This window comes from Chlamydotis macqueenii, chromosome 6 (assembly GCF_036417535.1).
Source record: "Chlamydotis macqueenii isolate bChlMac1 chromosome 6, bChlMac1.mat, whole genome shotgun sequence".
In the NCBI taxonomy this organism is placed as follows: domain Eukaryota; kingdom Metazoa; phylum Chordata; class Aves; order Otidiformes; family Otididae; genus Chlamydotis; species Chlamydotis macqueenii.
In genome coordinates this window covers 26,480,395-26,507,394 of record NC_141561.1, presented here as the reverse complement: position 1 = coordinate 26,507,394, position 27,000 = coordinate 26,480,395, and the positions used below count along the sequence as shown (strand labels likewise).

Sequence of the window (27,000 nt, the reverse complement as noted above, 5' to 3'; positions counted from 1 at the left end):
CAGAAATTTATCTTTGTTTTTATTGACCAAGATGGGTTGTGTGGTAATTGTTTCAGAAATTATAAATGGTCTACACTCCTTCCTTAGCTGAAAATTCCATATTACAAAAAGCCTTGAAAAACATACTACATGAACACATGTTGCAACAGTGAGATGAAGATCTACAAATAGACTGTTCTTTAAATATGTACATAAGTGTTTTTTAAATAATTCATATATGTATTTAACAAACTGTCAGAAGCTATGCAATACAAAATTAAAACTGACAATGCTCTCAAAGCGTTCTCTTAAGTATTTAGGTTGCCTACAGGGTATGTAAAAGACAGAATATCAGCCCTGGTTCTCAGTTTCCTACCTCATCGTAGTTTGCAGCGCAGAGTTAGCTGTGTTTTGTATGAAATAAAATAAAAGCAACCAAGATTTACACTGTTTGCCAACATTTTGGTGAAATAACAACAGAGAACAAGATTCAGAGTAAAGCTTTATTACCTTAAGAAGACGGCATATCAACCTTAATGGAAAGAAAAAAAAAATAAAAAGAAAATGTCTTCTGGTCAACACATTCTCATTTTATATTCCTTGCTATTATCACATTTTCCTCTATTTTGAGTAACATCAGTTTCAGCTCCTGGTGCTCCTAGGAAGGACTTCAACTTCAGACTCCATTTCTGTTGCTTCTTATTCCCGCACAATAATTTCACTGGTTCTTGTTCTCCTCTTTGCAGAGATTTGTCCACCTCCACTATTTCAGAGTTTCTTTTCCTTAACTGCTCTTCTTTCTCTCTCTTAAAAAAGATTTTCCTTCTTTTCAGACATGCAGAAAGATGTATAGTTATGCTCACTGCTATAGACTCTTGGTGTCATTTTCCTCCAGAATAATTTTACTTCACTTACTGGGTAAAAATTTGGTGTTCTGCTTAAAGTGTCTCCTTCAAAGCCAAGGAAAAACAACACAACAGAGCTGAATTAATATTGAGAGCTATATAAAAAAAAAATGCTCTTCTAGAGTAGCAATGTAAGAAGGGAACATACTTAGAAGAGCTAATATTTGGGAATGAACAGCTGAAGTATAACTGACTACACACTAAACCTTCATTGTATAAACAGACACTGTAGCCAGAAAAACATACAAGCCAAGGGTATGCTGCCAATTTAAAAAATGCAGATTTCTCCAGAAGCAAGTCTCTATTAGCTACTGAAACAAGCCAGCTACCAGAAGTGCCCAGGTGAAACCTCCAGATGGGGCATAAGGTATTTTCCCCAGAGCATCTCCTCATCTCTTCTTGTCTTAATTCCTATTCCTTAACTTCAGCATCACATTAATTTATGAATCAAAAACTGGCCTTCCCATTTCTCACGTACTTACCTCATTGCATTTTTCTACCCATTTTTCTTGAGGTGAGAGGATTTATTTTCCAGTAATGTGCTTTACCTGCTTTCTCTCCTTCAGTAAACACTAGCTGTACTTTCCTCACTTGCTATTTCTGCCAGAGATTGTCCTACCTCCTCTCTTTCTTCACATCACAAGGTTCTTCTGGAAAAGACTTCTGAGACTCCCACCACTTCTTAGCATCTAGACAGCAACAGATTAATTTCTTCATCCAGAGAGAAACACTGTTAGTTAAGAAGAGGTTAGCTCTTCTCCTTGTTTCCTACTACCTCTTATCCAGGCCCAGAGGATGCTCCCCTCTCCCAGTTCAGCTGCCTGTGCTCAAGGCCAGCACCCTAACATGGAGCAACATCTCCTCTGGGTCCAGAGTGCTGAGAAGAAGTTCTAGGAAACCTCAGGGGGAAATCTCTCACACAAGAGCTGTGTTTAAGAGGCTCCCACCCCTGGTATCTGCCTTCATGATATTGCAGACATGCCTGTGCTGTGCCTGGCCATATCCAGACCCTGATCCACAGACTTGATATCCTTGCTTGACCTTGGACCTGCCTTGACAGTACAGGCTTCCCTGGTGGCTGCTGGGCTAGCACTGATACTGGTTACTGTCACCAGGCCTGACCCTGGCCTGCTGGCTCTACTTTTCAGCATAGCATTGGACCAACCTCATTGCAATTGGTTTGTCAAGGTGTCTGGGCTCTTATCTGAGCTTGGCTACACACAGCTCTGCTCACCCCAGTCAGGTACATGGGACCCTACCTGACCCATGGTCACTCTCTGCTCCCTTAACAGAGTAGCCTGTCCTTACTGCTCCTTAATACACCTCCTCTTGCATTGTTAGCTGCTCACCACCCTGAGGCCACTACTGAGCCTTAAAAATGCTCACCAGCCCCACCTGCAACTGCCCACCAGCCCCACCCAAGGGCCTGGAGCTCTATTTAAGCTCAGCCTAGGGGTATCAGTTCTTTCTTCACAGATGCTTTGGGATGCTGGTCTCTAGTTTAGTTACAGCCCTGTTGATTCAGATCTGTACACTGACATCCTGTCCTGACTTCAGCCCTACCTTGTTACTGTGAACTTTCCTGAAGATTTGGATTCTCCAGGGATCCTGGAACTCTACCCTGGGCTTTATTGCTCAGGCACCACCAGGTGAGTCCTGGCCAGAAAGACCCTGGGCTCCACCTTGTAGGTAGCAGCTGGCCCTTGCTGTGCCCTGACAATGGCTTTGCTTCTCTTCCTGATATGCTTCCTGCACCCCCTCTTTGCCCCTTCTACTTTACTTGAGCTATTTGTTAAAAATAAAAAAACCCACCTTTTAAGAATTTAAGACAACTCCACTGGTTCTCTAAGTAAAATGGAGTTACAGTGTAACCTGGGATTCAGACTATAAAACACAGCACAAAACTGTCCTGTGGACTCAGTTCTACAATTTTTTTCTTAGTTCTAGTATACTGTAAGAATGCACTTTCCATACTTAATACTAGAAAAAGAGAATAGCTGTTTTGTAGAGAGCTGCTGATGAACTAGATGGCCTCGTGCACTGCATATTTAGCCATCCTTAAATGGAAGGAGGTACATTAAATTCAAAGACAGTTACATTATGCACAGAAAACACTAAATACTTATAAATATTCAAATAATACTTCTGGAGGCTACCTGAAGAGCTGCAATATTTAATTTGAAGTATTTTAATTTTAAAAAGTCTTTCAACTTACTGAATAGGGCTTCTCTATGTTCATGTATCTATTGCCATTGAATTAAAAAGCACAGGAAAGAATAGGAAGGTAAAACATATTTTAGCTGCCTTGTGTGATTTGCAACACCTTCTGCATCATCCCTATTCCTTGTGTAGTATACTATATTTCTATATGTCCCTTGAGCATTCAGCCATCACAAGTACATAAATGTTCCACTTCCAAATTCTGTCTATCAGCAAAGATGTAGAAGAAATTAAGGCCATTACATCTAGGTTCAGTGCTCTGTACTATTTGGCTGCTTACTATACCATTCTTCCTACACATTTACTGTTTGTCTTGTGTCTCTTTTTTTTTTTTTTTTTGCTAATATGGGAACATCAAACAGGATACTATGTGAGGTCTTCAATACACACAATCCTTACAAGAAAGGACAAGGAAATTGTATGTCTATCTAAAATGATATTGCTGGACTATTCCATGTTTTTCCAAATTCAATGTGCAAATATAAAAATTGTTATATTTTTAATAAAGTCTATTAGAGTAGACTGGCTTAGAATATTTTTTCCCCCCAGGAAAGTGTCTTTTTCAGACTTAAAAAAGATAGTGGGGACTGAGGGTTTGGGAACAGTAGCAAACCAAGAGTGAACAGACCTGTATGTTCCTCCAGTGGTTTTTGTTACTATATACAGAAAACAGAAGACATACGGGGCTCTGACAAAGAAAGTTAATTTATGTAGTGCGAGAACTCCTTCATTGCTTTGCTCGGGGAAGTAAAAGTAACCCAGGAGACCGAAGCCAGAGTGCCTTTGCACCGGTCTCGCTGTTACCCTGAGGCGCCGCACCGGATCCAAGGCCCCGGGTTTGTGCCGGTGCCGGCCGCAGGGGAAGCCTGCGCTCGGCTCAGCCTCAGCGGCCGGGCGCGGAAAGGCGACTCTCGCGGGAGGGGCTCAGCGCGGCCTCGCCCGCCGCTGCCTGTGCGGGGACCCCAGTGCGACGCCGCGGCCGCCGGCCCGGGACGGGCACCCTCCCGCCGGCCCCTGGGCAGCCGCGGCCCCGCCTGCGGGGCGGGGCGGGCGCTGCCTTGGCAGCGGCCGGGACGCCGCGAGCGGCCGGTGTCGCGGGGCGGCGGTGTAGCCGCCATGCTGGGCGCCGCGGCCCCCTTCCTGCGCCCGCACGCCGGCTCCCGCTCCTCGGCGGCGATGCCCGAGGAGCGGCGGCGGAAGGTGGCCCCGCTGGCGGCGGTCCCGCCGGCTGAGGCGGGAGAGGAGCCGCTCCTCAGGGGCATCTTCGAGATCAGCAAGAGGAGCTGCGACGTGGTTCTGAGCGCCCAGCGGCTCCGCTGGAGCCCCATCCTGCCCGAGAGCCCCGCAGGTGGGACGGGCCGGGCCGGGCTGGGCCGGGGCAGGGGGTGTCCGCGGGGGCCGGGCCCGGGCTCGGGCCGCCTCCGGGAGCGGGCGGCACGGCGGGGCCGCCCGGGGCGAGCTGGCACTCCCGGGGCGCTGCGAGGGAAAAGCGAGCTGCGTCCGGGCCTCTGAGGGCAAGGCGGTGGAGCCTCGCCTGAGAACGGGGTTACAGTAAACTAGTTAAAGTCCGTGGTGCCAGGCGTGCCTCTTCCCCTCAGGGTTACGCTGCTGATTAAAAACAAAATTATAGTTCATAATGCAACAAGCGTCTTGTATCTGAACCAGCCTATCCTGACAAGGGCCTGTACTTCTTGGCGGGTGATACGAAAAGGACAAAATGTAGGAGATGGTGGGTTTATGGCTTCTTAGCCCCAGGCAGAACAGTAAGAAGATTTGGTTTTGTTTCTGCTGCACCAGCTGTTCTTGGCTTACTCTCTTTGCCCAGTACATAAACAATAGCGCACATAGCTGGGTGCGGTTTTGTGAGATGCGCCTGGGTTTTGTGATGAGGCTTCTGTGGCAGCTTGTCCTTGCTCCATGCTTTTCTGATAAAGCAACACGCTCTGAGAAAGTGCTGTTAGAAGGGATTTAATCGAGTGAAACAAATTATACACAAAAGTCTTAAAAGAAATGGAATGCTCCTTAAACTTATCCAAATAGTCTTTTTTTTTTTCCTCCTAGACACTGTGAAAACATAAACTTAATTTCAAAATACATACACACTCTTAAAAGTGCTTGTTTACTACAGTGACCTCCCAGTGCTCATGTGAAGGAGAAATCAAAGTTGCTTTCAGGAATGCGGAGTTTCCAGACAGCACAGTTGCCTTCTGGTGTGGCACGATTAGCTTGTCCAGGCCTAAAAGACCAGGTTTATTTTAGTATTATTTTGGACAGAACTTAAAAGTTCATATGGGCAAGAACAAAGAGTCATAAACTCAGCATACAGAGAAACAAAGTTTCTTTCACGTACCAGTTTTTCTGTGTTACAGTAATCTGTTCCTCTGCACGGTAGTCTATATGCTGCAGAGGCTTGAGAGGGTTATGGAAGCCTGCGATTCCGGTCCTGCTGCTGCAGATGCTCACAGCTAAAGTCGCATGCTTAATTTCATGTAACCGTGTTGGGATACCAGAGCTACTGAAATCAGACTAATACGGTGCCAGGCACAGCTGTTGACTGTTATCTTCCAAACAGCGTTACCGTGTTAATGCAATGTTGTGCTTGGACTTAGGTTTCTGCTTTTCAGCAGGACAGTTGAGTTCGGATGACGGCTGTGCTGATTTGTGTAAAGTCCTTCTTCTTGTGGAGCTAGTCTGGGTGCCTTACTAATGCTGTTACACAGTGCTGTAGCCTTTCTTCCTTCCCTTTGGGGATTAACTACAGGTCACTGTGTAGTGATCTTGAAATGTGATTTATTAATTATTTAGTTCTGTGTGCAATGCTCTAATTTGATTGCCACTTTATGTTCTGACTACTTTAATGTAGCTCGAATTGTCATACAGCAGGAACTAGGGTCCATGATTGTCTTTTAGTTGTCACCAGTGAGGGATTTTAAGGTACAGACAGGAAAAATGAATTTTGGTATCTATTGCTCCATGCTTCCAGGGATGGGGAGATATTTTGAGTTGTGGGGGTTTTTTAATTTTTTTTTTTTTTTTTTGAGAAAATCCACCTCGCCAAAGTTGCTACTGTGCGTAAGATCTTTTCACACTTAGATTACTCATACAGACATCAGGAGCTTTTCTGTCTTAGGTTCTGCAAGGTAATAAGGTATGCAATACTTACAGTGAGTCATACTACAGGTGGCAGAACTTCAGGGGTCTTATATAAAGCAGCACTGACAAGTTGATGTCAATTATATTAGGATTCGGGCTTTTACTGCACACGTATTAAATGTATGCCAATACTTCTCTGTCTCTGACAATTTGGTTTTGTACTATGAAGAACTGAGCTGCTGAATGTTTTGGTTTCTGAAAAGCTTTTCTTTACTAGCTTCAGTGGAAAAGGCAGTGGTGTCTTCCAAATGCTGTTTTTTTCCTGAACTCTGTGGTAGGCTCTGAGTTTTTACTGTAGGATTTCACAATTCTTAAATGTCCAGTACTGCCACTGAAGATAAAGGGATTTTCAATTCCTCTCTTGGTGTACGTGCCACCACTATTCATCTGTGGCTGTTCCATGCTCTCTTTGAGAATGAAATAATCTTAAAAGGAAAGCTATTAGGTTGTTTCTGAGACCTTTCTATCCTTCTGGCCGTGCTGTGATGGAAACACAATGGTCTGCCTAAGCAGCATTCAGAAGAATACTTGTGACTCCTTCATTCCAGCCAGTGTGTCTCTACATCTGCCTGCCTGTGTCTGTAGATGAGCTGAGTAGGAGCTGAAAATTTCATCATGTAGGGCTTGTTACCTTCACAGACATGAGTCCAGCAAAAGTCTTGTCTATTTTTCCTTCCTCCTCAGATACAGTAGGTCAGGATGGTTTTACTTCTGCACTCGCAGAGGTCAAATATGGATTTTGGAGCTTGAATGTTTTTTGTCTCACACGTTCTTGGATCCCAGTAGCAATTACATGGGGGTGTTGCAAGTGTGGGACCTGGACTGGTGCTGGGAGGAGCTGTCTGTGTTAGTCTCATTTGATGTAACAGAAGCACAGCAGTGCAGTGCTCGGGCTGAGCTGGTAGTAGGTACAGAGAATGGTCAATGGCTGTCTGGAGAAGTCTATTCCACTGGGTTTTGGCTTAAGCATACTTTCTCCAAGACAAAAGCTTTGAAATGCAGTTTGCTTTAGGCTCTAAAAGGTCAGGTCAGGTCTTCACTCTTTGTCAGTGATGCTAAATGAAATGTCTCCTGCCTGGACTTGTTTGTAGTAATACTTATTTTAGGAAAAGACTTTTCTTCCGCAGTCTGTCAAGTCAGAGCACTGCCAGGTAGTCACTTTCTTGCCTTTTCCCTAACCTCCCATCCCCAGTAGTTTCCCAAAAGCATTCCTGTCTTGCTGAAGCTGTCGTTTGTCATTGGCAGTTCCCACCGTATGTTCTTACGTGTGGTAGCTTGTGCAGCATTGGCTCCTTCAGCTTCTAAATAGCACTTAAAGCTCCCAAGCAGGTGACATCTGCTCTGCCTGGGCTTGATCATGTCACGCTCACGTACGCATAGTTCTGCCCCATTGCACTGCTTCTGTGGAGCTTTTGGCAGTGTGATTATCAGGCAGACTGCTTTGCTCTCCCTTTGATTTCTGCAGCTTCTGTCTCCTAGAGGTTTTTGGCTACCAGTGCTCGCTGAGGATTTTTGATGGCTTTCTTTGTTGTTCACTCTCCATACCTCATAGTAACCTCCCCAGCAGCCTCTTCTCCCCTCTCAAATAAGCATGACCCATGATGAATTTTGTGTGTTCGCTATCAAGACAAAGCTTTGGGCAGAAGTAAGGCCTGGGCAGGCAACTGGCTGTGGAGTGTGAGGGAGCAAGTGTGTCAAGAGGGAACTTGGGCAGTGTGAGGCATGACTCGGCTGCCCCCTCCGAAGTGCTGCAGTTACAGCCCGGGTGTGCAGCGCGGCTGAGCCTTTTTTTTTGCCTCACTGGAGCCAGATACCCTCTGACCCATAGATGGTGTCTTGCTTTTAACAATGCAGTGGATGTTGCAATGAGAAGTAGAGCTTGCACTAGTTTTTTTTCTCTAGTTTCTTCTTATATGGCTTTCCTATGCTACAAATACAATCACTGAAATTAAGAAAAATCGAGACTTCTCTCTTTGTATTAATAATCCAGCCCCAAACTGTGTAGCTTCTCGTTTTGAATGCTGCTTCAAAACCATAGTAGAGAAAGCTATCTTAAGTACAGATTTGAATATTATATGCCATTTTTAGACGCTCCCAGAAGATAATAAGAATGATTGAACGATGTAAAAAAAAAAAATTATTTACATTTAAGAACAAATGCTCAGAGTGGATTTTTTTTTTGGTGTGGCTAAAGTTAAAAGCTAATGACATGCAGGGCATTAACAGCAGTGAATTTAGGAATCATTTGTATTTTAGAACAGTTTCAGTACAAATAGTGTCAATTCAGCCTTCTTTATGCTGTTCTTCCAATATGACTTGGAATTGAAGACTGGCACTTGCTCAGTGTTTTACTGGTATGTGAAGTCTGGAGGCTTCTGATCGTTATGAAAAACTTTGTAAGTGTCGTGTGTCTAGTGTACTTGACTGAAGGGTATATGAAGTTGTTCTCTTAGGCTGACAGCATGTAGGCTGGACTGAGTATTTGGATAATAATAGCTTGGATAAAACTTACTTTTTAAATGTAAGTAATTGAACATAATATTCTAAATTAATTGACCAATAAGAAAGTAAGATCTCTGGAGCAATCCAGAGGTTAATGTGTTATTGGATATATATTTTCATAATGAAGTAGAAAAGATCAATATGTTGTTTAAGTATACTGTTCTTTTCTGTAGTATACTATAGTTCTTGTTGATATTCTTCTAAAAGGTAGATTTATAAATATTCTATGTAAGTGCAGCAATAAGGAAAAAAATCACTAATGTATTGCAACAATGAAAGAGTTAGCAATAAAGGACTTAAAATTAATTCTGAGTGCATAGTGGCCTGCTGCCAGGGCTATTTAGGAACAGATGTGGCTGAAATAGATACCAATAGTCTGCTCGGGATCTCTAAAGTAAGACATCTGTCAGTCTATCGGTCAGTCAGGAATAATGGAAATGGGAACTGGCTGGTACGAAATGTGAATTACTGAAGTTCCACATTGGTGAAATTTAAAGCTTTTGATGCTATTTCTGACACGTAGAGAGCATAATTTCTCTAAATGGCTTATCTATTGTCCAAATAGGAAAACTAATTTTAAGGGAGAGACGTGAAAATAAAAAATATGAAGTGTAACTGAAATAAGATGTACTTGTATCACATTAATAGATGGCTTTAAGATGTAAATCGGAGGAAGAAAGCATGCAGTTTTAAACAATCCCATGGTATCTGAACTTGTAAGATGCTCTTAAATCTTTTTCAAGGAAGTCCATAAAATTCAAGTCTTTCAGATAAATGCTGCACAAATCTGAAATATTTTATTAATTTACAGCATTTTGTGAAAAATTAAAAATATTTAAGGCAATGAGATATACTAGTTAAAGAACGAATTTTGATACCTTTATTTCAGGTGATTTCTAGACATGATATCTTGATTCTCTGTGTGTCTTTTATCAGGAGATCAGTTCATGGCTACATGTTTATGGAAAAAAAAATACGTTGTTTCAAGCTTTCTGATGTTTTTCTTGTATTTCACATGTTTATGCACCTCTCTGCTTATGTTGAAAGGGATTAGCATGCCCTGGACATCCAATAGTGGCTTTTGTATGTACTTTAATTCTCTACCTCCAAAAAGAGAGGTCAGATATTTAAATCTTTATTCCAGAAAATAAATTTCTGTGCCAGCTCTTGCAAGTTGTATTTGTATGTATTTGGGTTCATGTACCTGTTAAACCGTGCATGTGTTAGTGAGTTGGACTCTGATGCTACATGAGTTTGAAATATAACAGGATTTATTTAGCTTTCACGTAAAGTAATAGCTCCTGTTCATGGCCTTTTCTTTTTAATGGAAAACTATTTCTATTGGTGATATTGTGTTATCTTAAAGCTGTCATAGGCCATAAAATGGCAAATTTTAGACTTGCCTAACAGTGATGAGGTGGGTTTTTGTGTCTTTTTTTTTTTTTTTTTTTTTTGTCTTCATTTCTCCTGTTGTACTATGTAATAAGTATGCCTTGGCATATACTGTTATAGATAAGGTGATGCTCTGCTTTATTCATCTCCTCTGCTTTCCTGGTGAGCAAGGGATGGTGGCTGGCTGGGTGCGTGGTGTATTATGCATCAACAGGCAGCTGGCACACCAGTAACAAGCCAGACGTAGCTGGTGCTGGTTTTTGGCTGCTGAGCAGGCCAATTGAAGAAAGAGGGGTTGGAATCTAGACGCAATCAAGAATTGTGGGGAGGTTGAGCTGATATATTAAGGGAGTGTATGGGTTTTGGTTAAGTGCCATATAGGTGTGGGAGGGATTTTTGGGTACTGTAGAGAGTGATATTAGTGAATGGAGGGGAAACTGAAGCTGTTGCTGGGCAGATGGGAAGACATGCAAGGTGGTGCCATAGTGCGCGAGGGATGCGTGATACAGGGTAGGGAAAGTCAGAGGAGACATAATAAGGTGGTGAGGTAAAGAGAGGTAGGGTGCAAGTTTGTTTAAAAGAAAAAATACTATCAAACTTCCATAATTTTCCTGTTCATAGAATAATTGCTAACTCTTTCAACTATGCTTTCTGTGCAAAGGTACACAAGAGTAAATTTATAGTCTTGTTTATATAGTGTGATGGAAAGAATACAAAAGTGTATATTAAAAAAAAAAAGTTGATATACTAACCAATCTTTGATGTCCACGCTAGTCGTATTTCCACGTCTGAGATAGTGCTATATAGCTGAGTCCCTTCCTCAATGTAAATTAGTATTCTTTTACAATAATTAAAACCAGTAGTCAAATCCCTTATCCTAAACATTTATCTTGTATCTCAGTTTCTGAATTGTGCTGTTCTTCAGCCTTTGATAAATATTTTTTAAAATCTCTTTCATATTCTAGGTGCTGTTATAATCTTTTCTTCCTTGTAGTTTTACCATATCATCCCTGAATTTGTATCTCTCTGCTATGCACCTTTGTGTCTTTTCTGTTACATCAAATGTTGCCAAGTTATCTTGACTTTTGAGTGTAGTTTATTGGAAAATGTGTGATTTCTTTCAGGTAGTCCCTCACATTTAGAAGTAGTGTTCTGTAAATGTCCAAGAAGCTCTGCAATTCCTGAATCCTTTCCTAGTTTTTTTTTTTTTTTTTAGTAACATCTGCAGGGAACAAATATAAAACCTGATGAATAGCTTGGACGCTTAGAGTCTGAGACTGCTGCCTACTTTCTTTGCGGCTGTTTCTCTCCTTGGACTGTGTGTGGGATGCGGCTCTGCAGCATCTTGCGTGGGATAGTTATGGGGACCATGGTGCCAAAGGAGGTCTTTGGCTGTGGTAAATCCACATCAGCTTGCCTCCATCTTGTAACTGTTCATGGTAATAAATGGGTTAGAATTCAGACTGTGATGTTCTTTTGCATTGTCTTATTTTGTATATTGACAAAAGATGTGCTTAGATTAAGACATTTCTATCTTTATTTTACAGTTACAAAATATAAATAAAGCATGAAAGTCTGTCATCTGCTCTTGTTGGAGTCAAAATAAGCAAAGCTTAAATAAACAGTTTTCCTTTCCTTGTAGATATCTTTGTTACCTATGTATATCACAAGAGCAGCAGGTAAATAATAGGTGGTGTTGCAATAATTGAAAAAAACCAAACAAGTAGGTATTGGCTAGAAGAAATCCTTTTTTTGTTTACTGTTTCATTTCGGTATATCTAAATATTTTATGCACTGCCTTTAGAAGGAAGTTTTTACTTCAGTACACTTAGTTCTTTAAAAATATTTTTATCCTTCTTAAACAATTTGTGAAAAAGCCTAAATGGCTGAAAATCTGAGAAGGTAAACCTGAAGAACTGCATAGTCTTTGTGTACCTTAACCTCAGTGGGCTGTGGAACTAATGTTTTCATTTCAGGGAAATCAGTGGTCCTGGTTTTTATGACTTATGTTGTAACAGTATGTGCAGACAAAAAACCATAATGTGTTGAGTATCTGATACATGTATTACCATATTGCCATAAGGAACTGCTATTATGTTAGACACCAACTGATTTTGTGATAGTGTTGGATTTCTCTCACATATGCTTATGTTTTTGTACAGATGATCCTTTAGGAACATCTGCTAGTTTTGTGGTGGTATTGCTGTTTCCTTTCAAAATGTGACCTTTTTGTCATTTACTACTGGGACTGCTATAAAATTGCATTATGCTAAGATCCTTTTCTAAATTGATTCCTGTCTCATAGACATGAACTGTCAATTTTGTGAGTTAATTGTGTTTCACCATTCTCTGACATACTACAGAGTTGAGTGCAACTGTAAAGTTAATAAATTAGCCTTTTAAAATACCATTTAATGATTTTTTTTTTAACTGTTAACTTGAAATAAGTCACTAGAATTTCCTTCGTCCAATTGTGTAGGTGGTCTCAAAAATAGTCTGCAGACTAAGTGTAAGGATGGTATTTCTCAAACTGTTTCAATAGGGAAGAAGTTCTGGAAGTTTTCCCTTCTTGCAGTTTAGGAACCTTTCTCCCTTTAACTGAAGTGTGGAAAATGTCCTCTGGACAGTGACACCAGTTTAGGTTCACATTTTCAAGTGTAGCTCAATAAGTGAAAATGCAACCACAACTGAAATTCGGCTGTGCGTACGGCACTGCAGCTGGCAGGGAAGGCACGGCCCTGTAAATGCAACTGAAAATGGGTTCTTAGCGTGTTGGAAACTCCTTCTTGTGGATGAATTACCAAGGCGTATTATAATCTCTCTTTCACGTGTAGATGTTATCTGGGTAACTGGATTTTATGTTGTTACTATAAAGAGTTGAAGACACTGGTATTTCCTCTTCCTGCACTCTGCCTGAGCACAGAAATCCTTTTTGTAGGACTTCAGATTTTACTAGCAAATTGTTTTGCTGTGGCCCTCTGCAGGAAAAAATGGTGTGTTGATTTTTTTATAATTTGGAAAAGTGGCTAATTATTTTGTTTCCAATGTATGATGTCTGCTTGTGTAGAAATAGTAGTTATTTTCACATAATACTGTTCACGGTTTTAAAAATTAAATAACTATTTAAGCATGCATGCGTCTTAACATTTTGAAAAATATTTAGGCTTCCGGTATTTCTTTAGCTTCATTTATTGATACGTGTTGTCATGTAGTTATACCTTTTTACTTCAAACTGTATGAATTCCAAAGGTGATTTTGAAGTTGAAAGTAATTGACTTCATATTTTTCAGTGACAATGCTACTAAAAGAAAAAAAAAAGTTAACTCATTTAAAATGTGTTTGTGGCTTTCCTAATTGAACCTAAATTTCTTTATGAACATGTGTTTTGTTATTAGCAAAGTATGCAGATTAAAAATACGCTATTGAATGAGAATATTTTGCTTCCTGTAAAGTCTCAAGGTAACCGTTTTCCCATTGCATTTCATGGAGTTATAACCCTCCCCACTGTAAGTTCAGCAGAGCAACAAGAAATGGTCCCACAAACCTAGAAGTTCAGTGATACTAGAATTACCAATATTACCAGCTCTTCTTTGGAGAGGAATCAATAAGCTGTGTTTCACACAACATCCTAATCCCCATTATTTACATACAGTTATCAGGAGCGGCTTGTTTATGGTGTAGAATAGTACAAGCTGAGTTTATCTTTTGGGAATTAGCTTGGTGCTCGGAGATGAGTGCATTTGTTTGAAGCCTTGAGCGGTATTTGTATCTTTATCAGGCTTGTGAGTGAGTGTTTAAAAATGTAGAGACTGAGAGGGTACTTCTGATTTTATTCCAAATTTTCCTGGTTTGCTTCAAGATTGAAGAATATCCTCAGTTTATTCTTTAATGGGTGGATATTTGATGAAAAATTTATTTTTTTTAAATTTGTTTGTCATACTAGCTGAATATTGTAAAATAGGTCATCGTAGTGTCTATTGTAAATTCCAAATATTGAATGTTATTGTATGAATATTAAAGATTAAAGAAAACAAAAACAAAGCACAGAACTCATGTTGAGCTCTTTATGTATACCTGTTGGTGACAACATAGCTCTTAACAACTTTGAGATTGTTGCAATAAATAAATAAGCCCTTAAGTTGCAAACCTAAGAAAATACTTCAAGCTACGCTTTATTTGGAGGTTTTGTAACATGACTGTAAGCCACAGCACTGGATTTTTGTAAAATTAGAGCTCAGAAACCAGAGTAGATCACAAATTATTGAAATGATCCCAGGGTAACCTGTGTAAGAATTAAAAATCATTTTCCAGGCTCACCATTGGCTTTATGTTACAAGGAATTATTAGTTTTCCTTACTAGTGTTATGGAAGCTGCTGTTTTCTCTCATGGTCTGCCAGTGGTAACAGACACAGATAAATATGTTTTTTTAAAAAAAAAAAAAAAAGAGGAAAAAAAGATAAATGTATTTTAAAAAAAATTGTAGGTCTAAATTTTCCTACGAGCCTTCTTGTATGGTAGCCTTTCTGTAAGGGATTTGATGAAAGAAAATTCTATTATGTTTATGATCTGCTGCAACTTCCTCCTTCCCAGGGACAAAATTTCAAAAACACCACCTGCTTGTTTCCATCATATTTTAAATAATTAACTCAACAAATGTAAGTGCAAAAAACCTCCTTTTTATTTCATTTTTGTTTGTACTGCATTAAAAAGAAAAAAAAAAAAAACAACCTACAAACATTTGTAGGTTTCTCTTCTCTTTTATTCTGCCAAGCATCGTTTTTCTAAAGCAACCTTAGTTATTACTACTCCTCCATCACAAAAGATCTACGGAACAGAAAAGCATCTGGAGGATATTCTTAGTTTAGTCACAGCCTTGTTTAATGAGTGTGTTGCAGTCAAGTGACCAAGAATCATTACATTTCACATAAAATATTCAGAAGCATTCTTTTTGCTTTAATAAAAATAATACTAATTTAAAAATAGACATCTACAGACAATCTTCTCCCGATTACTGTTACATATCAATAGATTTAGGTTTACCCTGGAATGTATGAACTGCAGAATTTACTAAATGAAATCACAAATCTCTGAAGTTTGACATCAACATGAGTTACCAGCATCTATAGCCATCTAACTGTTAGTGCATTATTCACTGGTGCTATTATAATTTTGACCCCTAACTAATCGCCTCAACCGCAGTTACACTACATAGATATGACAGAGCAGGCCTTTGGGAAGTCCAAAACCATCCAAGTATGAAATCTTTCAGTACCTTTCCTGACAGAGCTGTTTGACAAGTCTCCAAAAGGCCCTGCGACAAACAGCGTACCAGAGAGAGGGCTTGGACAGGAGCAACTGCGTTTGAACTATCTTCAGAACAGTCACCAGATCAGCCAGGCAAAGATGCACTGTTTTCACACAGAAAGCCAGCAAGTTATCCTGAAATGTTTCCTATTTAGTTTTAGCAATTTATTTACAAGGATTTTAACTTAAGTTCTAATAACAGGCTTTTTTTAAAAAAGCCATTTTCCTTTTTTTTTAAAGTAAGAACACTTATTCTATTTCTACTCTACTGCACAATACAGAAAAATATAAATACAAAGATGATTTTTAAACATCTGTCAAACAGGGAGTTTTATAGAATGATAAGCATTTAATTATTCAAACTCAGAACAGTATCTGCAAAACAGCATTAGATTTAGTCCTAAGTATTTACTGCTTTTACTCTTAACTTCATCATTTGTATGTCAAATTTTGTTTTCCCAGGACTGCCTGCACTGTGTAAAGATCTGTTTCCAGGATACGTATAATTGTGCAGTACGTAACATCTGTTGCTTTGCATTTTGAGCTTCGCAAAGCATACTTTCCTATATGCACTTGAGTGTATGGACTGACAGACGAGAGATATTGTCACAGTTCAAATAAAGCAGCAACTACTCGTACTGAAAAGCATCTAAGTAACTACCATCTTACACAGCCCAGAAAGACAAAAGCCAGGAAATTCAAAGGTCGGCACTGGATTCTGTTCATGAATTAACCATTTGTTTAAAATTGCAACACAGGCAAGAAACAGCCACATGCTAGAGTAGAGAACTCTGAGGTAAACCAAGTTACTGTACATTTTTTTTTTTGTCAGAGATTTAATATATTCCTACATCTACAACTAAATAAGAAGCCAGGGGTCTCACTTGTTTTATGGAAACCATTTGTAGAATGTACACATAGAACTTACATTGTAATTTATACATATATGCTTTTTTTTTTCTTGCTGAAAGCAGCTACTGCTTTTTACATTTGCAGGTTTAACAGTTTGGCAATATTAGTTTGTATGCAGGAGCATACTAATAAAATTAACTTACAGTAAAAAGAAAGCTGTTCTTAAATATGTTTCTCATGTTTGCTTTCTTTGTCTAATTCATGGAGTGAAGACTACCTGAAAAGTTCATAGTGCCTTTGGTATATTAAAAATGTGGTCTGGAAGGAGTAGAGAAGAGAAAAAAATGGTATGGGATAAACACAGAAAGGCAGTAATGCTGAATTTTTTTGTTTGGGGACTGGTACAATAGAAGTGGAAAAGCATTTAGAGATTGTCAGTTACGTCCTACAGCACAGCTCCAGAGACACGTCCGTTTCACAGATGTGACTAGGCAATGGGACAGTGAGTCCCAGGGTTGATATAATTAAGCATAATGTAATATATTGATCCCTTACTTGAATGCCATCAGCTTGAGATCAAGATCAGGAGCTGTAGCTAAACAATTCCTAATGTATGTGATCATAGGTTTATTATATGGAAAATCTCATCTGTCACTTAAACAGTTGTTAGGATTATTATGTTAAGGATCATTAGGATCACAGAATCACAGAATTATCAAGATTGGAAAAGACCTAAAAGATCATCCAGTCCAACCATCACCAATACTTCTCAGCTAAATCATATCCCTCAACACAACAGCCAAACGTTTCTTGAACACCCCCGTGGTCGGTGACTCCACCACCTCCCTGGGCAGTGCATTCCAGTGCCTGACTACCCTTTCCGAGAAGTAATATTTCCTAATGTCCAGCCTGAATCTCCCCTGGCGCAGCTTGAAACCATTGCCTCTAGTTCTATCACTGTCTACACGAGAGAAAAGGCCGACCCCTAGCTCACTACAACCTCCCTTCAGGAAGTTATAGAGAGCTATAAGGTCTCCCCTGAGCCTCCTCTTCTCCAGACTGAACAATCCCAGCTCCCTCAGCTGCTCCTCATAAGGCCTGTGCTCCAGACCCCTCACCAGCTTCGTAGCCCTCCTCTGAACGCGTTCCAGGGGCCTCAATGTCTTTCTTGCAGTGAGGGGCCCAAAACTGAACACAGTACTCGAGGTGCGGCCTCACCAGTGCCGAGTACAGGGGGACCATTACCTCCCTGTTCCTGCTAGTAACACTGTTTTTGATGCAAGCCAGGATGCCGTTGGCCTTCTTGGCCACCCGGGCACACTGTCGGCTCATGCTCAGCCGAGCATCAATCAGTACCCCCAGGTCCGTTTCCTCCACACAGTCCTCCACCACTCCGCCCCAAACCTATAACGCTGCCTGGGGTTGTTGTGGCCGAAGTGCAGGACTCGGCATTTGGTCTTGTTGAACCTCATCCCATTGGCTTCAGCCCAGCTCTCCAGCCTGTCCAGATCCCTCTGTAGGGCCTCGCTACCCCCAGGCAGATCCACACTCCCAGCCAATTTGGTGTCATCTGCGAACTTACTGAGGGTGCACTCAATGCCCTCATCCAGATCATCAATAAAGACATTGAAGAGGACAGGCCCCAGCACCGACCCCTGGGGAATACCACTTGTGACTGGTAGCCAGCTGGATTTAACTCCATTCACCACCACTCTCTGAGCCCGGCCCTCCAGCCAGCTCCTTACCCAGCCAAGAGTGTAACCATCCAAGCCATGGGCTGCCAGCTTCTGCAGGAGAATACCGTGGGAGACAGTGTCAAAGGCTTTGCTGAAGTCTAGGTAGACCACATCAACAGCCTTTCCCTCATCCAGCAGATGGGTCCCTTGATCATAAAAGGAGATCAGGTTGGTAAAACAGGACCTGCACTTCATGAACCCATGCTGGCTAGGCTTGATCCCCCGGCCATCCCGCACATGCCGCATGATCTCCCTCAAGACTATCTGTTCCACAACCTTCCCTGTAACCGAGGTCAGGCTAACAGGCCTGTAGTTCCCCGGATCCTCCTTACAACCTTTCTTGTAAATGGGAGTCACGTTGGCAATCCTCCAGTCTTCCGGGACCTCACCAGTCAACAAGGAGCGCTGATTGATGATGGAAAGCGGCTCGGCTATCACCTCCGCCAGTTCCCTCAGCACTCTTGGGTGGATCTCATCCGGCCCCGTGGACTTGTGGCAGTCCAGTTGGAGTAGTAAGTCTCTGACTGTTTCTTCCAGAATCACGGGGGGTTAGCGTGCTCCCCAGCAGAGACTACCAGGTCAGAGAGAGGAGTACCCTGAGGATAACTGGTCTGACCTTTAAAGACAGACGTAAAGAAGGCATTCAGAACCTCCGCCTTTTCCTTATCCTCAGTGGTCACATTCCCAGCCTCATCCAGCAAAGAGTGGATATTCTCCTTTGTCCTCCTCTTACTGTTAATGTATTTATAAAAGAGTTTCTTATTCCTTTTCACCCCAGTGGCCAGGTTAAATTCAAGCTGGGCTTTTGCCTTTCTGATTTCACCTCTGGATGTAAATAGAGACTAAACCAGATGTTTGTACATGCTATAAACCCACGGTTATTTAACCACATCTTGAACACTGTGTGCAGTTCTGGCGTTCTCAACAAAGCGTATGTGGAACTGGAGAAGGTTAATGGGGTGACAGTGATTAAAGGTAAGAAATTGCTCCTGGATAGGAGTGATGGATTAGGCCAGCACTTCTTGGTCTGAAAGGGAAGCAGTTGAGATGGGACCTGGAGAGAGTAGATGGCAATGGCTTTGTGTCTTCCAACATAAGAAATATGGTGCATCTAATAAGGCTAAGAGAAACCAGGCTCAAACCAAAAGGAACAATCGTACAGCAAGGAAGAGAACTGTGAAACTTCCTGCCAAAGGATATTGTTAATGCTGAAAGATTTAGTGGATTCAGCTGGAGACGGAAGGACTCATTGAAGTGCTGTTAAATGTGTAGAAACTGCAATCAGTTCAGCGTGTCCCAAATGAAAACAGGTGGGGAGTGGAAAAGTATTAGTGGAAAACAAAATAAATGCTTGCTTTATTCCTTCTCTTCTCTTAGCATCTGCCTATGGCTATGGTTTGACACAGGATACTGGGACAGATGGACTTTTGTTCTGATATGGTGTTGCTGGTCTTACCTACCAGAAACCGGTTAAATTATATTTAAATGGTATTTTATGTAAAAGCACATACATCTCTAGTCTGTAAATCTATCTGTATTTGCACTATTAAGCAAATTCTTGGTAGAATTTGAACTTCAGTTTGCCTAGGTACTTATTTTTATTGATGGATTGATACAGTTTAAAGAATGTGTTCTTTAACAAAATATCAAGAGGTTGATTTTATTAAATGTTGTTAAGAATTACAATACAGTAGCAGACTGTGTAGAAAACCTGTATTAGCCATAAGTGCTTTGAAAATATTACTCATATACGTATGTTTATAATTACTGTAGTCTTAGGTTTTTTAATTTTTATTGTGAAGAAGGGAAGTTAAATTCCAAATACAACAGCTAAACTTGTATAGGATATGAGTCTGAAACCATTGCAAACCATTCTGGAAGAGTAATTAGTTTAATCAGCCTTGAAATTAGGAAAAAGTGCAACTTCAGTCTACTTAGCTGGTATTTTTTTCATAAATCTCTTTCAGAAGATTTCTGCTGTTCGCAAGGCAGAAGATGACCCTCAATGTAAAACATCAATTTGTTATGTCAACAGCTTAAAGATGTATGCCAAGATATCTACAGTAATTAATTCTTGAACACGGGTGATAATAATTTGCTTGCACTGGTTCACTTTAAGGCTAAGTCAAAGATTATTGTTTGATTTGTAACATGTGGCTGGATATGTGTAGAAACTCAGATTTGTTCAATTTACTTTTGAATGAGCAAGGTAGGTTTAATATTGTAACACAGAAAAATTTAGATAGAATAGTAACAATTACGCACGTAACAGTAACACAAGCGCCTGTTGGAGACAGCCTGAAGATGCAGCTCTGTTAATTCCTGTATGGGTGTTTCGAATATGATCTGATCCTGCAACCATATGCAGGATTTTTATGCTGAGAGAAAAATTCTTAAGATCTGCAAGTAAGATAATTACTTCAACCTCATAGTGGTAATCCCTATACATATGTGTCTGTTTGGTGTAATGCTAGCATTTAAAAGTTTGGGGGAGTAAAAATTCATATGTATTATGAGAAGTTTGAGTTGTATCTTTGTCATCTGATATGAGTTTCTTCAACAATGAAAAGTCACCTGAAATTAGGGGTTTTTTTTAATACATTGATGAGTAGTCTTTCTGTTTGATTTTAGTACTTCTTGGTACTAGGATTAGGAATAGACTGCAATTAGGAATAGACATGTAAATGTGATATGTAGCTACAGTTACCATACTGGAGTTAAGAGGAGTAGGTGGGAGATGTCAAGGAATTTGCTAAAATAGATAGGAGACTGCTTGTTTGAAAATGTTGGTACACACATGGATGCAAAGCATACAGCATGGGAAATTTGGGGGTGGTTTTTTGGTTGGTGTCTTTTTGACTAGTGGCTCTGTTTTGAAGCAGTTGATATGTCTGTCAGAAAATAAGTAGATTACTGTGTGTAACTTAGTATAATAATGCAGTTTGATGTAAAAGTGAAAGTTATTTCTATGCTGATGGTTAATTTTGAATTTAATGGTACTTACTGCTAAAATTTTATTCACAAAGCATTTTATGGATTTTGTATATTCTTTAAAATGCAGTAGCTTATTCTACTTTATGCTCTGGTTATTACACAAGCCAAAAAGAAGATGAAGATCTTTTGATTTTTGAGAATCTCATGAAAATTCCAAATAATCTGTTTTAAATGACCATTACCATTTATTGTTATAAGTCCTGAACCATATAACAACATAAAATAGTAAAACAACTCAAAGTACTGGCTTTACCTGATCATTTTGAAATGTATTTTGATTTGCAAAGTAGTATTATATGTAGCTTTCTTATAGTCTAATCAGATATTCCCCAGAAATATTTTTTTCTGGAAAACATCTTGTAGAGCTGTTGATATACTTTATCAGCTGTCTTATATACATAGTTTGAAATTTAAATTAGCTTAAAGATATTTGTTATTTACGATTTTAGTTTTATTTCCACGTAAGTGTATTGCAGTGTGTATTCAACAGTTCTGCTGCTAACCGAAGTAAACATATACTTAGCTTGCTGCGCAGATACATGGGCACAGGTGGACATCTTGGTAGTGTGCACCATGCAGTGAAACACATGGCACTACACAACATGGGGCAAAGAACACACAGTTTGAATTAGAAGTCATTTTATGGATACCTTGTAAATTTGTGCTTGTTCATATATGAGCTGTAATTTCTAAAAAGGGTGTACATGTTTTTCTGTTGGACATTTGTGATACGCACATCACTCTAATGTAGTTCTCCTTACTTTCTGGAGAAAGGCAGTATTGTATGAGCCTGTTTATGTCAATATTTTATTAATTTATCTTTATAACTGCTTTTGTCTATATTTATAGTAACTTTGGCACCCTGTGTACAGAAGATACAATCAGTGCTGAAAGGAAACTTGCATCCATCTGGAAGCAATAAACTTTTCTAAAAGACTGCACAGTGTTACTTAATCCTGTGATTTCTTACTGTGAGTGAAATTAAGGTTTGGTTCAGTTGTGTCACATCATATTGGTATCAAATCTTTTGTGGGAGATTTGTCAGAGTGTTAAGCTAAAACCAAGATTTTAAAATTGATGAAAATCTGAGGATGTAATTTCCTTAGTCACAGGATTATGCATGACTGCAAATGTAGTCAATTCTATATGATAACAATAATTGTAATACCAGAAAGCTTCTGGAATATTGCATTTTGTAGGCTTTCTCTTTATATGAAGGGCTCATTTGTACACTGCATAGTTGACTAAGTATACCTTAAATTTTGCGTTGTGTTCTAAGTAATTTTTGTACTATATATACCTCATGTAGTATAAAGTATATTTTTAATATGCTGAAGTATTTTATGAAGTTAGAGAAATACAAACAACTCCCCTAAGAGGAAGGAGAAAAAGCCATGTATATTATACAGATCATTGAACAAAATTCTGTGGAGTTTTTTGTTGCTTTTCTTTTAAGTCTGTTACAAGTGTGGTGTACGTGAATAAAATAGGATTCGTTCATCCCTGCAGGCAAAGTGGTGTAGCTTACATTCTTCCTATTCCTATGTGGCAGCTGAGCTGAAGAGCGTTGGGGTGAGGGAAGGGTTTTACGCTTGTCAGAGGACTCTGGTGGTGCTGTTGCCATCTCTTACCCTTGGGCTAATGTAGAGGGTGCCGATAGAATGATAGAAAGGATGGCTGAATTTATGAAGAAAGCTCCTAAAAAAATAGACTAAAGATCAATGAGGATAAAGCCAAACATGTAGCTGTTGATCAATGAGGAGTTTATGGACGAATTTATCTGGCAGCTGGTAGCTATGCTTCAATACCTAAAAGCATGAATTGCTAATATACATGAATTACTAATAGCTTATGGAAGGAAATTGTCCTGTGTTTAGAATGAGGTGTGTCTGTTCTCTCCTGAAGAAAATGTTGGCTTGAAAATGTTTTCCAGAAAAGACTGAAATTCAGACATTTGAGGTACGTTGAGTTCCCTGAAAGCAAGCCACTGATATTTAGCAGTATGGATGGTTTGTAAATCTGTATTTGAGGCTAAAGCAAATCTCGTGCCAGTAAGAGTCCAACTAGGACTAATTATTAACTTGTAGATAATCAAACTCAGTGATATCATGTGGCCAGAAGAAGCTATTTTGATTCCCTACTCCCTTTATTTTCTGAAATGACAGAAGTAATTGCCTTGATTGTGACATAAATTAGTGGGTACAAAACAGTGTGTATGTGTAGAGATTTTTTTTTTAAGGAATGTAAAATTAAGCTCACGTTTTCTCTTTGGGGATTCTTTGGTATCTTTCAGCTCTGCTAGCCCATGGTATTAAATAACGTAAGCCATTAGATCCCAGTCTTCTATTTTATTTCAGAAATATCTCTCTCTTAATGAATTGGACTAAATGATGGTTGTATTGTAAAACTAGCCATTTGATCTGATGCTTGTGTTTGCAGAGGTTTTACGAAATGATGAGAATCATTGATGTTTGTTACCCTGTTGTTACTCTGAAGTTTGCTACATAACTCCTTTCACTTACCACATGAAGAGCCCAAAAGTTTCATGCACTTGAAAGATTTGCTGCTGCTTTTCCATTCTTATTATGAAATTAGGCAGTATGTGGGCCATACTCTTAACAAAATGTAGAGCTTTCTATAGTAAATTTATTTTCAGTGACCTCTTTCTTGGTGTGGTGTTAATGAGAAAATGTAATTATTAAAAATCAAAGGCTTTGCTGCATGCATCCCCTCAAGTCCTTCAGGTTCGGAATCACTCGCTGTCTGCCTCACTTCCTTTCAGCTAGCAGTGTTGTTCTGTATGGCATTATTCTCAGTAGATCTTTTTGTTAGGGGGATTATTTTTCATTTAATCATCTTCCCTCAAATTGTTTGTTGGAGAATGAAGGGAAAACTCTTCCTTAAGGTGATGCTTCTCATCTGTAACAGCATTAGGCCTTGTGCTAAGCTTTAATTACACTTTTCCATGAAGGTATTTATTCAAGAAGCTATTTGGCTTCTTTTAAAACCATGAGTTTTTGTATGTTTTTCTGACAAAGTTCTGCCATTAGCCTGTGATTAATAAGCAAGATATTTCACTGCTTTGAAACAGAGATGGAAAAAGACATTAGTGAAAGCTAGTGAGCCTCATTAAAAGAAGAGCCTTGTCCATGGCCTGCTGGGCATCATGGAGACCCAGGACGCTGGGTGCCAGTGTTATTCCTCAGATCTAGTCATGCTGAGAGGGGAAGTCCCCAGGTCTGCTTCATCTCCAGGTGGAGTCAGCACCAGCAAAGATGACCTCTGAACTGTATGAAACTATGCCCTTATGGCATGGGATTAACTGAACTGTTCCCGTGTTTGCTCTGCCTGTTGCCAGTAACATCTTTCTTTTTGGTTCAGCCAGAACTAGGTAGTTTGGTTGTCTTTTGTAACAAATTTGCCTATTGCCGTCTTTTGAAGGTGTAGTCAAACTTGCCCACGTTTTAAGTCCTTGAGCATGGTCCAACTCAGGACTTAAGGACTACACCAAATGTCCCCTGAAGCTGCTCTTCATGCAGTTGCTGTGATTATATGATGCTAGGCACAGGGGTGTGTATCTGCAACAGCCCTTGAGGCTTGATGAGGATGTTCAGAAGAATTTTTAAAAGATACGGTGGAGAACAGGGATTGGAAACAGCTGGTCAAAGGATCTTGGGGGAAAGAGCAGTTTGAAATGCAGAGACAGACAAGAGGGGAGGATGAAAGGTTGCAGGTTTAGATGTGTTTACCTATCCTATGACTACAGTAAAATGGTCAAGGAATACCCAGAGCAAAGAATAAAAAAAATTTTACTTTTCATAGAATGTATTGACATTTGCACAAGATGATTAAAGCCAGTTTTATATTATTGTATTTACTACATTTTGTCTTTTTAAAGAATTTCTAAGGAGAAAAATAAAATAATGGAATTTCTGTTATCAGGTGTAAGCCTTTATTCCATGATCTGGGATTTGCACTGGAAAATTACTGGGTGGTTTTTTTGTTTGGGACTCTTTTTTTGGCTGAGTTTGAGTTGAAAAAAATGGAGCCTGAATTACAAATTTGTTCAAGAATTTTTTTTAGTATAACAATTATTCTTCATAATAATCTTATTTTTAGAGATAGTTATCTCTACTACTATGATAGTAGTTTAAAATAAAATGACTTCTCTAAGCTGGAATAGCAAATAATGCCTTTTACTGCTGTATTAAAATAGTGTGTCCTATCCAGCAAAACTAACAATATGGCATTGTAAGTTTACAAAGTGCAGTTTTATTCTGAGAATAATATTTTTTTTAAAATGATAAGATATAAATAGAGTTCTGAAAAATTAGGAGAAACCATTGTGCATCTTTATCAGTTCTTGCTGACTCTTGTTGATCTATGTGTGTGATCTTTGGGGAGTTAGCAATTGGAAGTGAAAACACACAGTCAAACCATGTTGTCTTCCTGCTGATGAAAGGAGACAGTCCCAGTCCTTCCTTCTTCCCTGCTGTGTATCTTCTTACCACTTTGAAGCATCTCTAGTTTTGTAGGACTCGTGTTGAATTGATTATATTAAACAGCTTGTCAGCAGAAAAGTGGACAACCTATGTTACTGTAGGGAGTTGAATTGACTTAGTTTGGTTTTGCCAAGTGCCAGACATAAGGAAAAGGGCTGCACTACACAGTCGTGGCAGGTGAGTGAGGGTAGGTGTGTGTATTGGGAGAAGGATTAGTGGCAAGGTATGGCATTGGTTTGGCAGGATACATCACTTTACCCTCAGGTTCTCTAGAGGAGAATGAAAATTGGTTGTATTCCTATCAGATGTTTTTAAGCTCAATTTTCTGCCCTGAAGGAATACAGCTGTTGCTGCAAGTGAATAGCTGCCATTAAAACATGAAGTTAGTAGTTTACACTCTGCTTTTAGCCTCCAACTCTGGAGGAACCGTGATGCATCTCTGCAGTACTTTGTAGGACTTCCTGAACAACTGCTGTTCCTGAGGATATAATTATACAGTCTGAGAAACGTTTTTCTAGACTAGGGCCTTGGTTGTGTTATGCTTCTCTTACAACACCGTGTACAGGGACTAGAGTAGTGTAAAGGTGATCTTCAAAGAAAAACCAGCCCCTTGCTGTACCTTCTTCTCCTCAGCTTACTGTTTGATACTCTTGGCAAGCAGAAAGTGCAATTTTGCTTTCTCAGCTCGCAGAAGATAGTAAAAGGCATAGCATCAAATGTTGCCAAAGGTGCTGCATGACCTGTCATTTTGAAATAAAAAACCCTTCAAAATTCATATGTTCTGAAAATAGCTTTTCTGTCTCAGATTTAGAGTCTTTAAATTAATGTTAAATAGCCTGACGAGCTCTACGGTGATCCTCTGCTCTTCTGGCAAGAACGATCTTACTTGCTCCTTTATATATCTCATTGCCAGTCCTTCTTAATCACAGTTGTAGATGAAAGATCTGTAGAGGTCTTATGAATCGATTGCATGCTACTTTGCAGACTACAGTAAGGGAAAATGAATTTAATAGTTAATGAGTGAATAATTGCTGTTTTAAATGCATTAGTTATTATATTAATTTAAAATATTCCTAAGCCTGAGTTTGTAGACATACTGTCAAAAGGAATTTCATTTTTTTATTCTATTTATTTCCTTTTTGGTTTTATCTTAATACAGTTAAATTTTATTGTATAGCTTGCATGGTTATTTTGAAAATAGTGTTCATGCAGTGTAAGATGATCTGTAAGCAGTTCTAGAATAACTACTGTTGATCACTGTACTTTCTTTGGTATAGTCTTGATGCTTTTTGTTTCTAAGTATTTCTATTATGTTACACTGCACTCAGCTACAGCAATCAACTATTAATGAAGTAATCTTTGAGGGTGTAATGGGAGAGAGAGCCTTAGATGTGTAAGATTTATCTATTAAATATAGTTAAGTGAGGCTAGATGTCTTGCCAAAGATCATAGGAAGAGTT

The 27,000-nt window shown here is 39.5% G+C and overlaps 1 protein-coding gene across 1 annotated transcript in view; it reads left to right on the top strand.

Moving 5' to 3' along the window:
- The first annotated feature begins 4,220 nt into the window (after nt 1–4,220).
- The window catches only part of CERKL (CERK like autophagy regulator), a 57,443-nt gene continuing 34,663 nt past the window's right edge, over nt 4,221–27,000 (top strand). The window contains exon 1 of the mRNA XM_086751128.1: nt 4,221–4,452. Within this exon, the coding sequence (XP_086607254.1) occupies nt 4,221–4,452 (232 nt within the window). The remainder of the gene's footprint in view (nt 4,453–27,000) is intronic.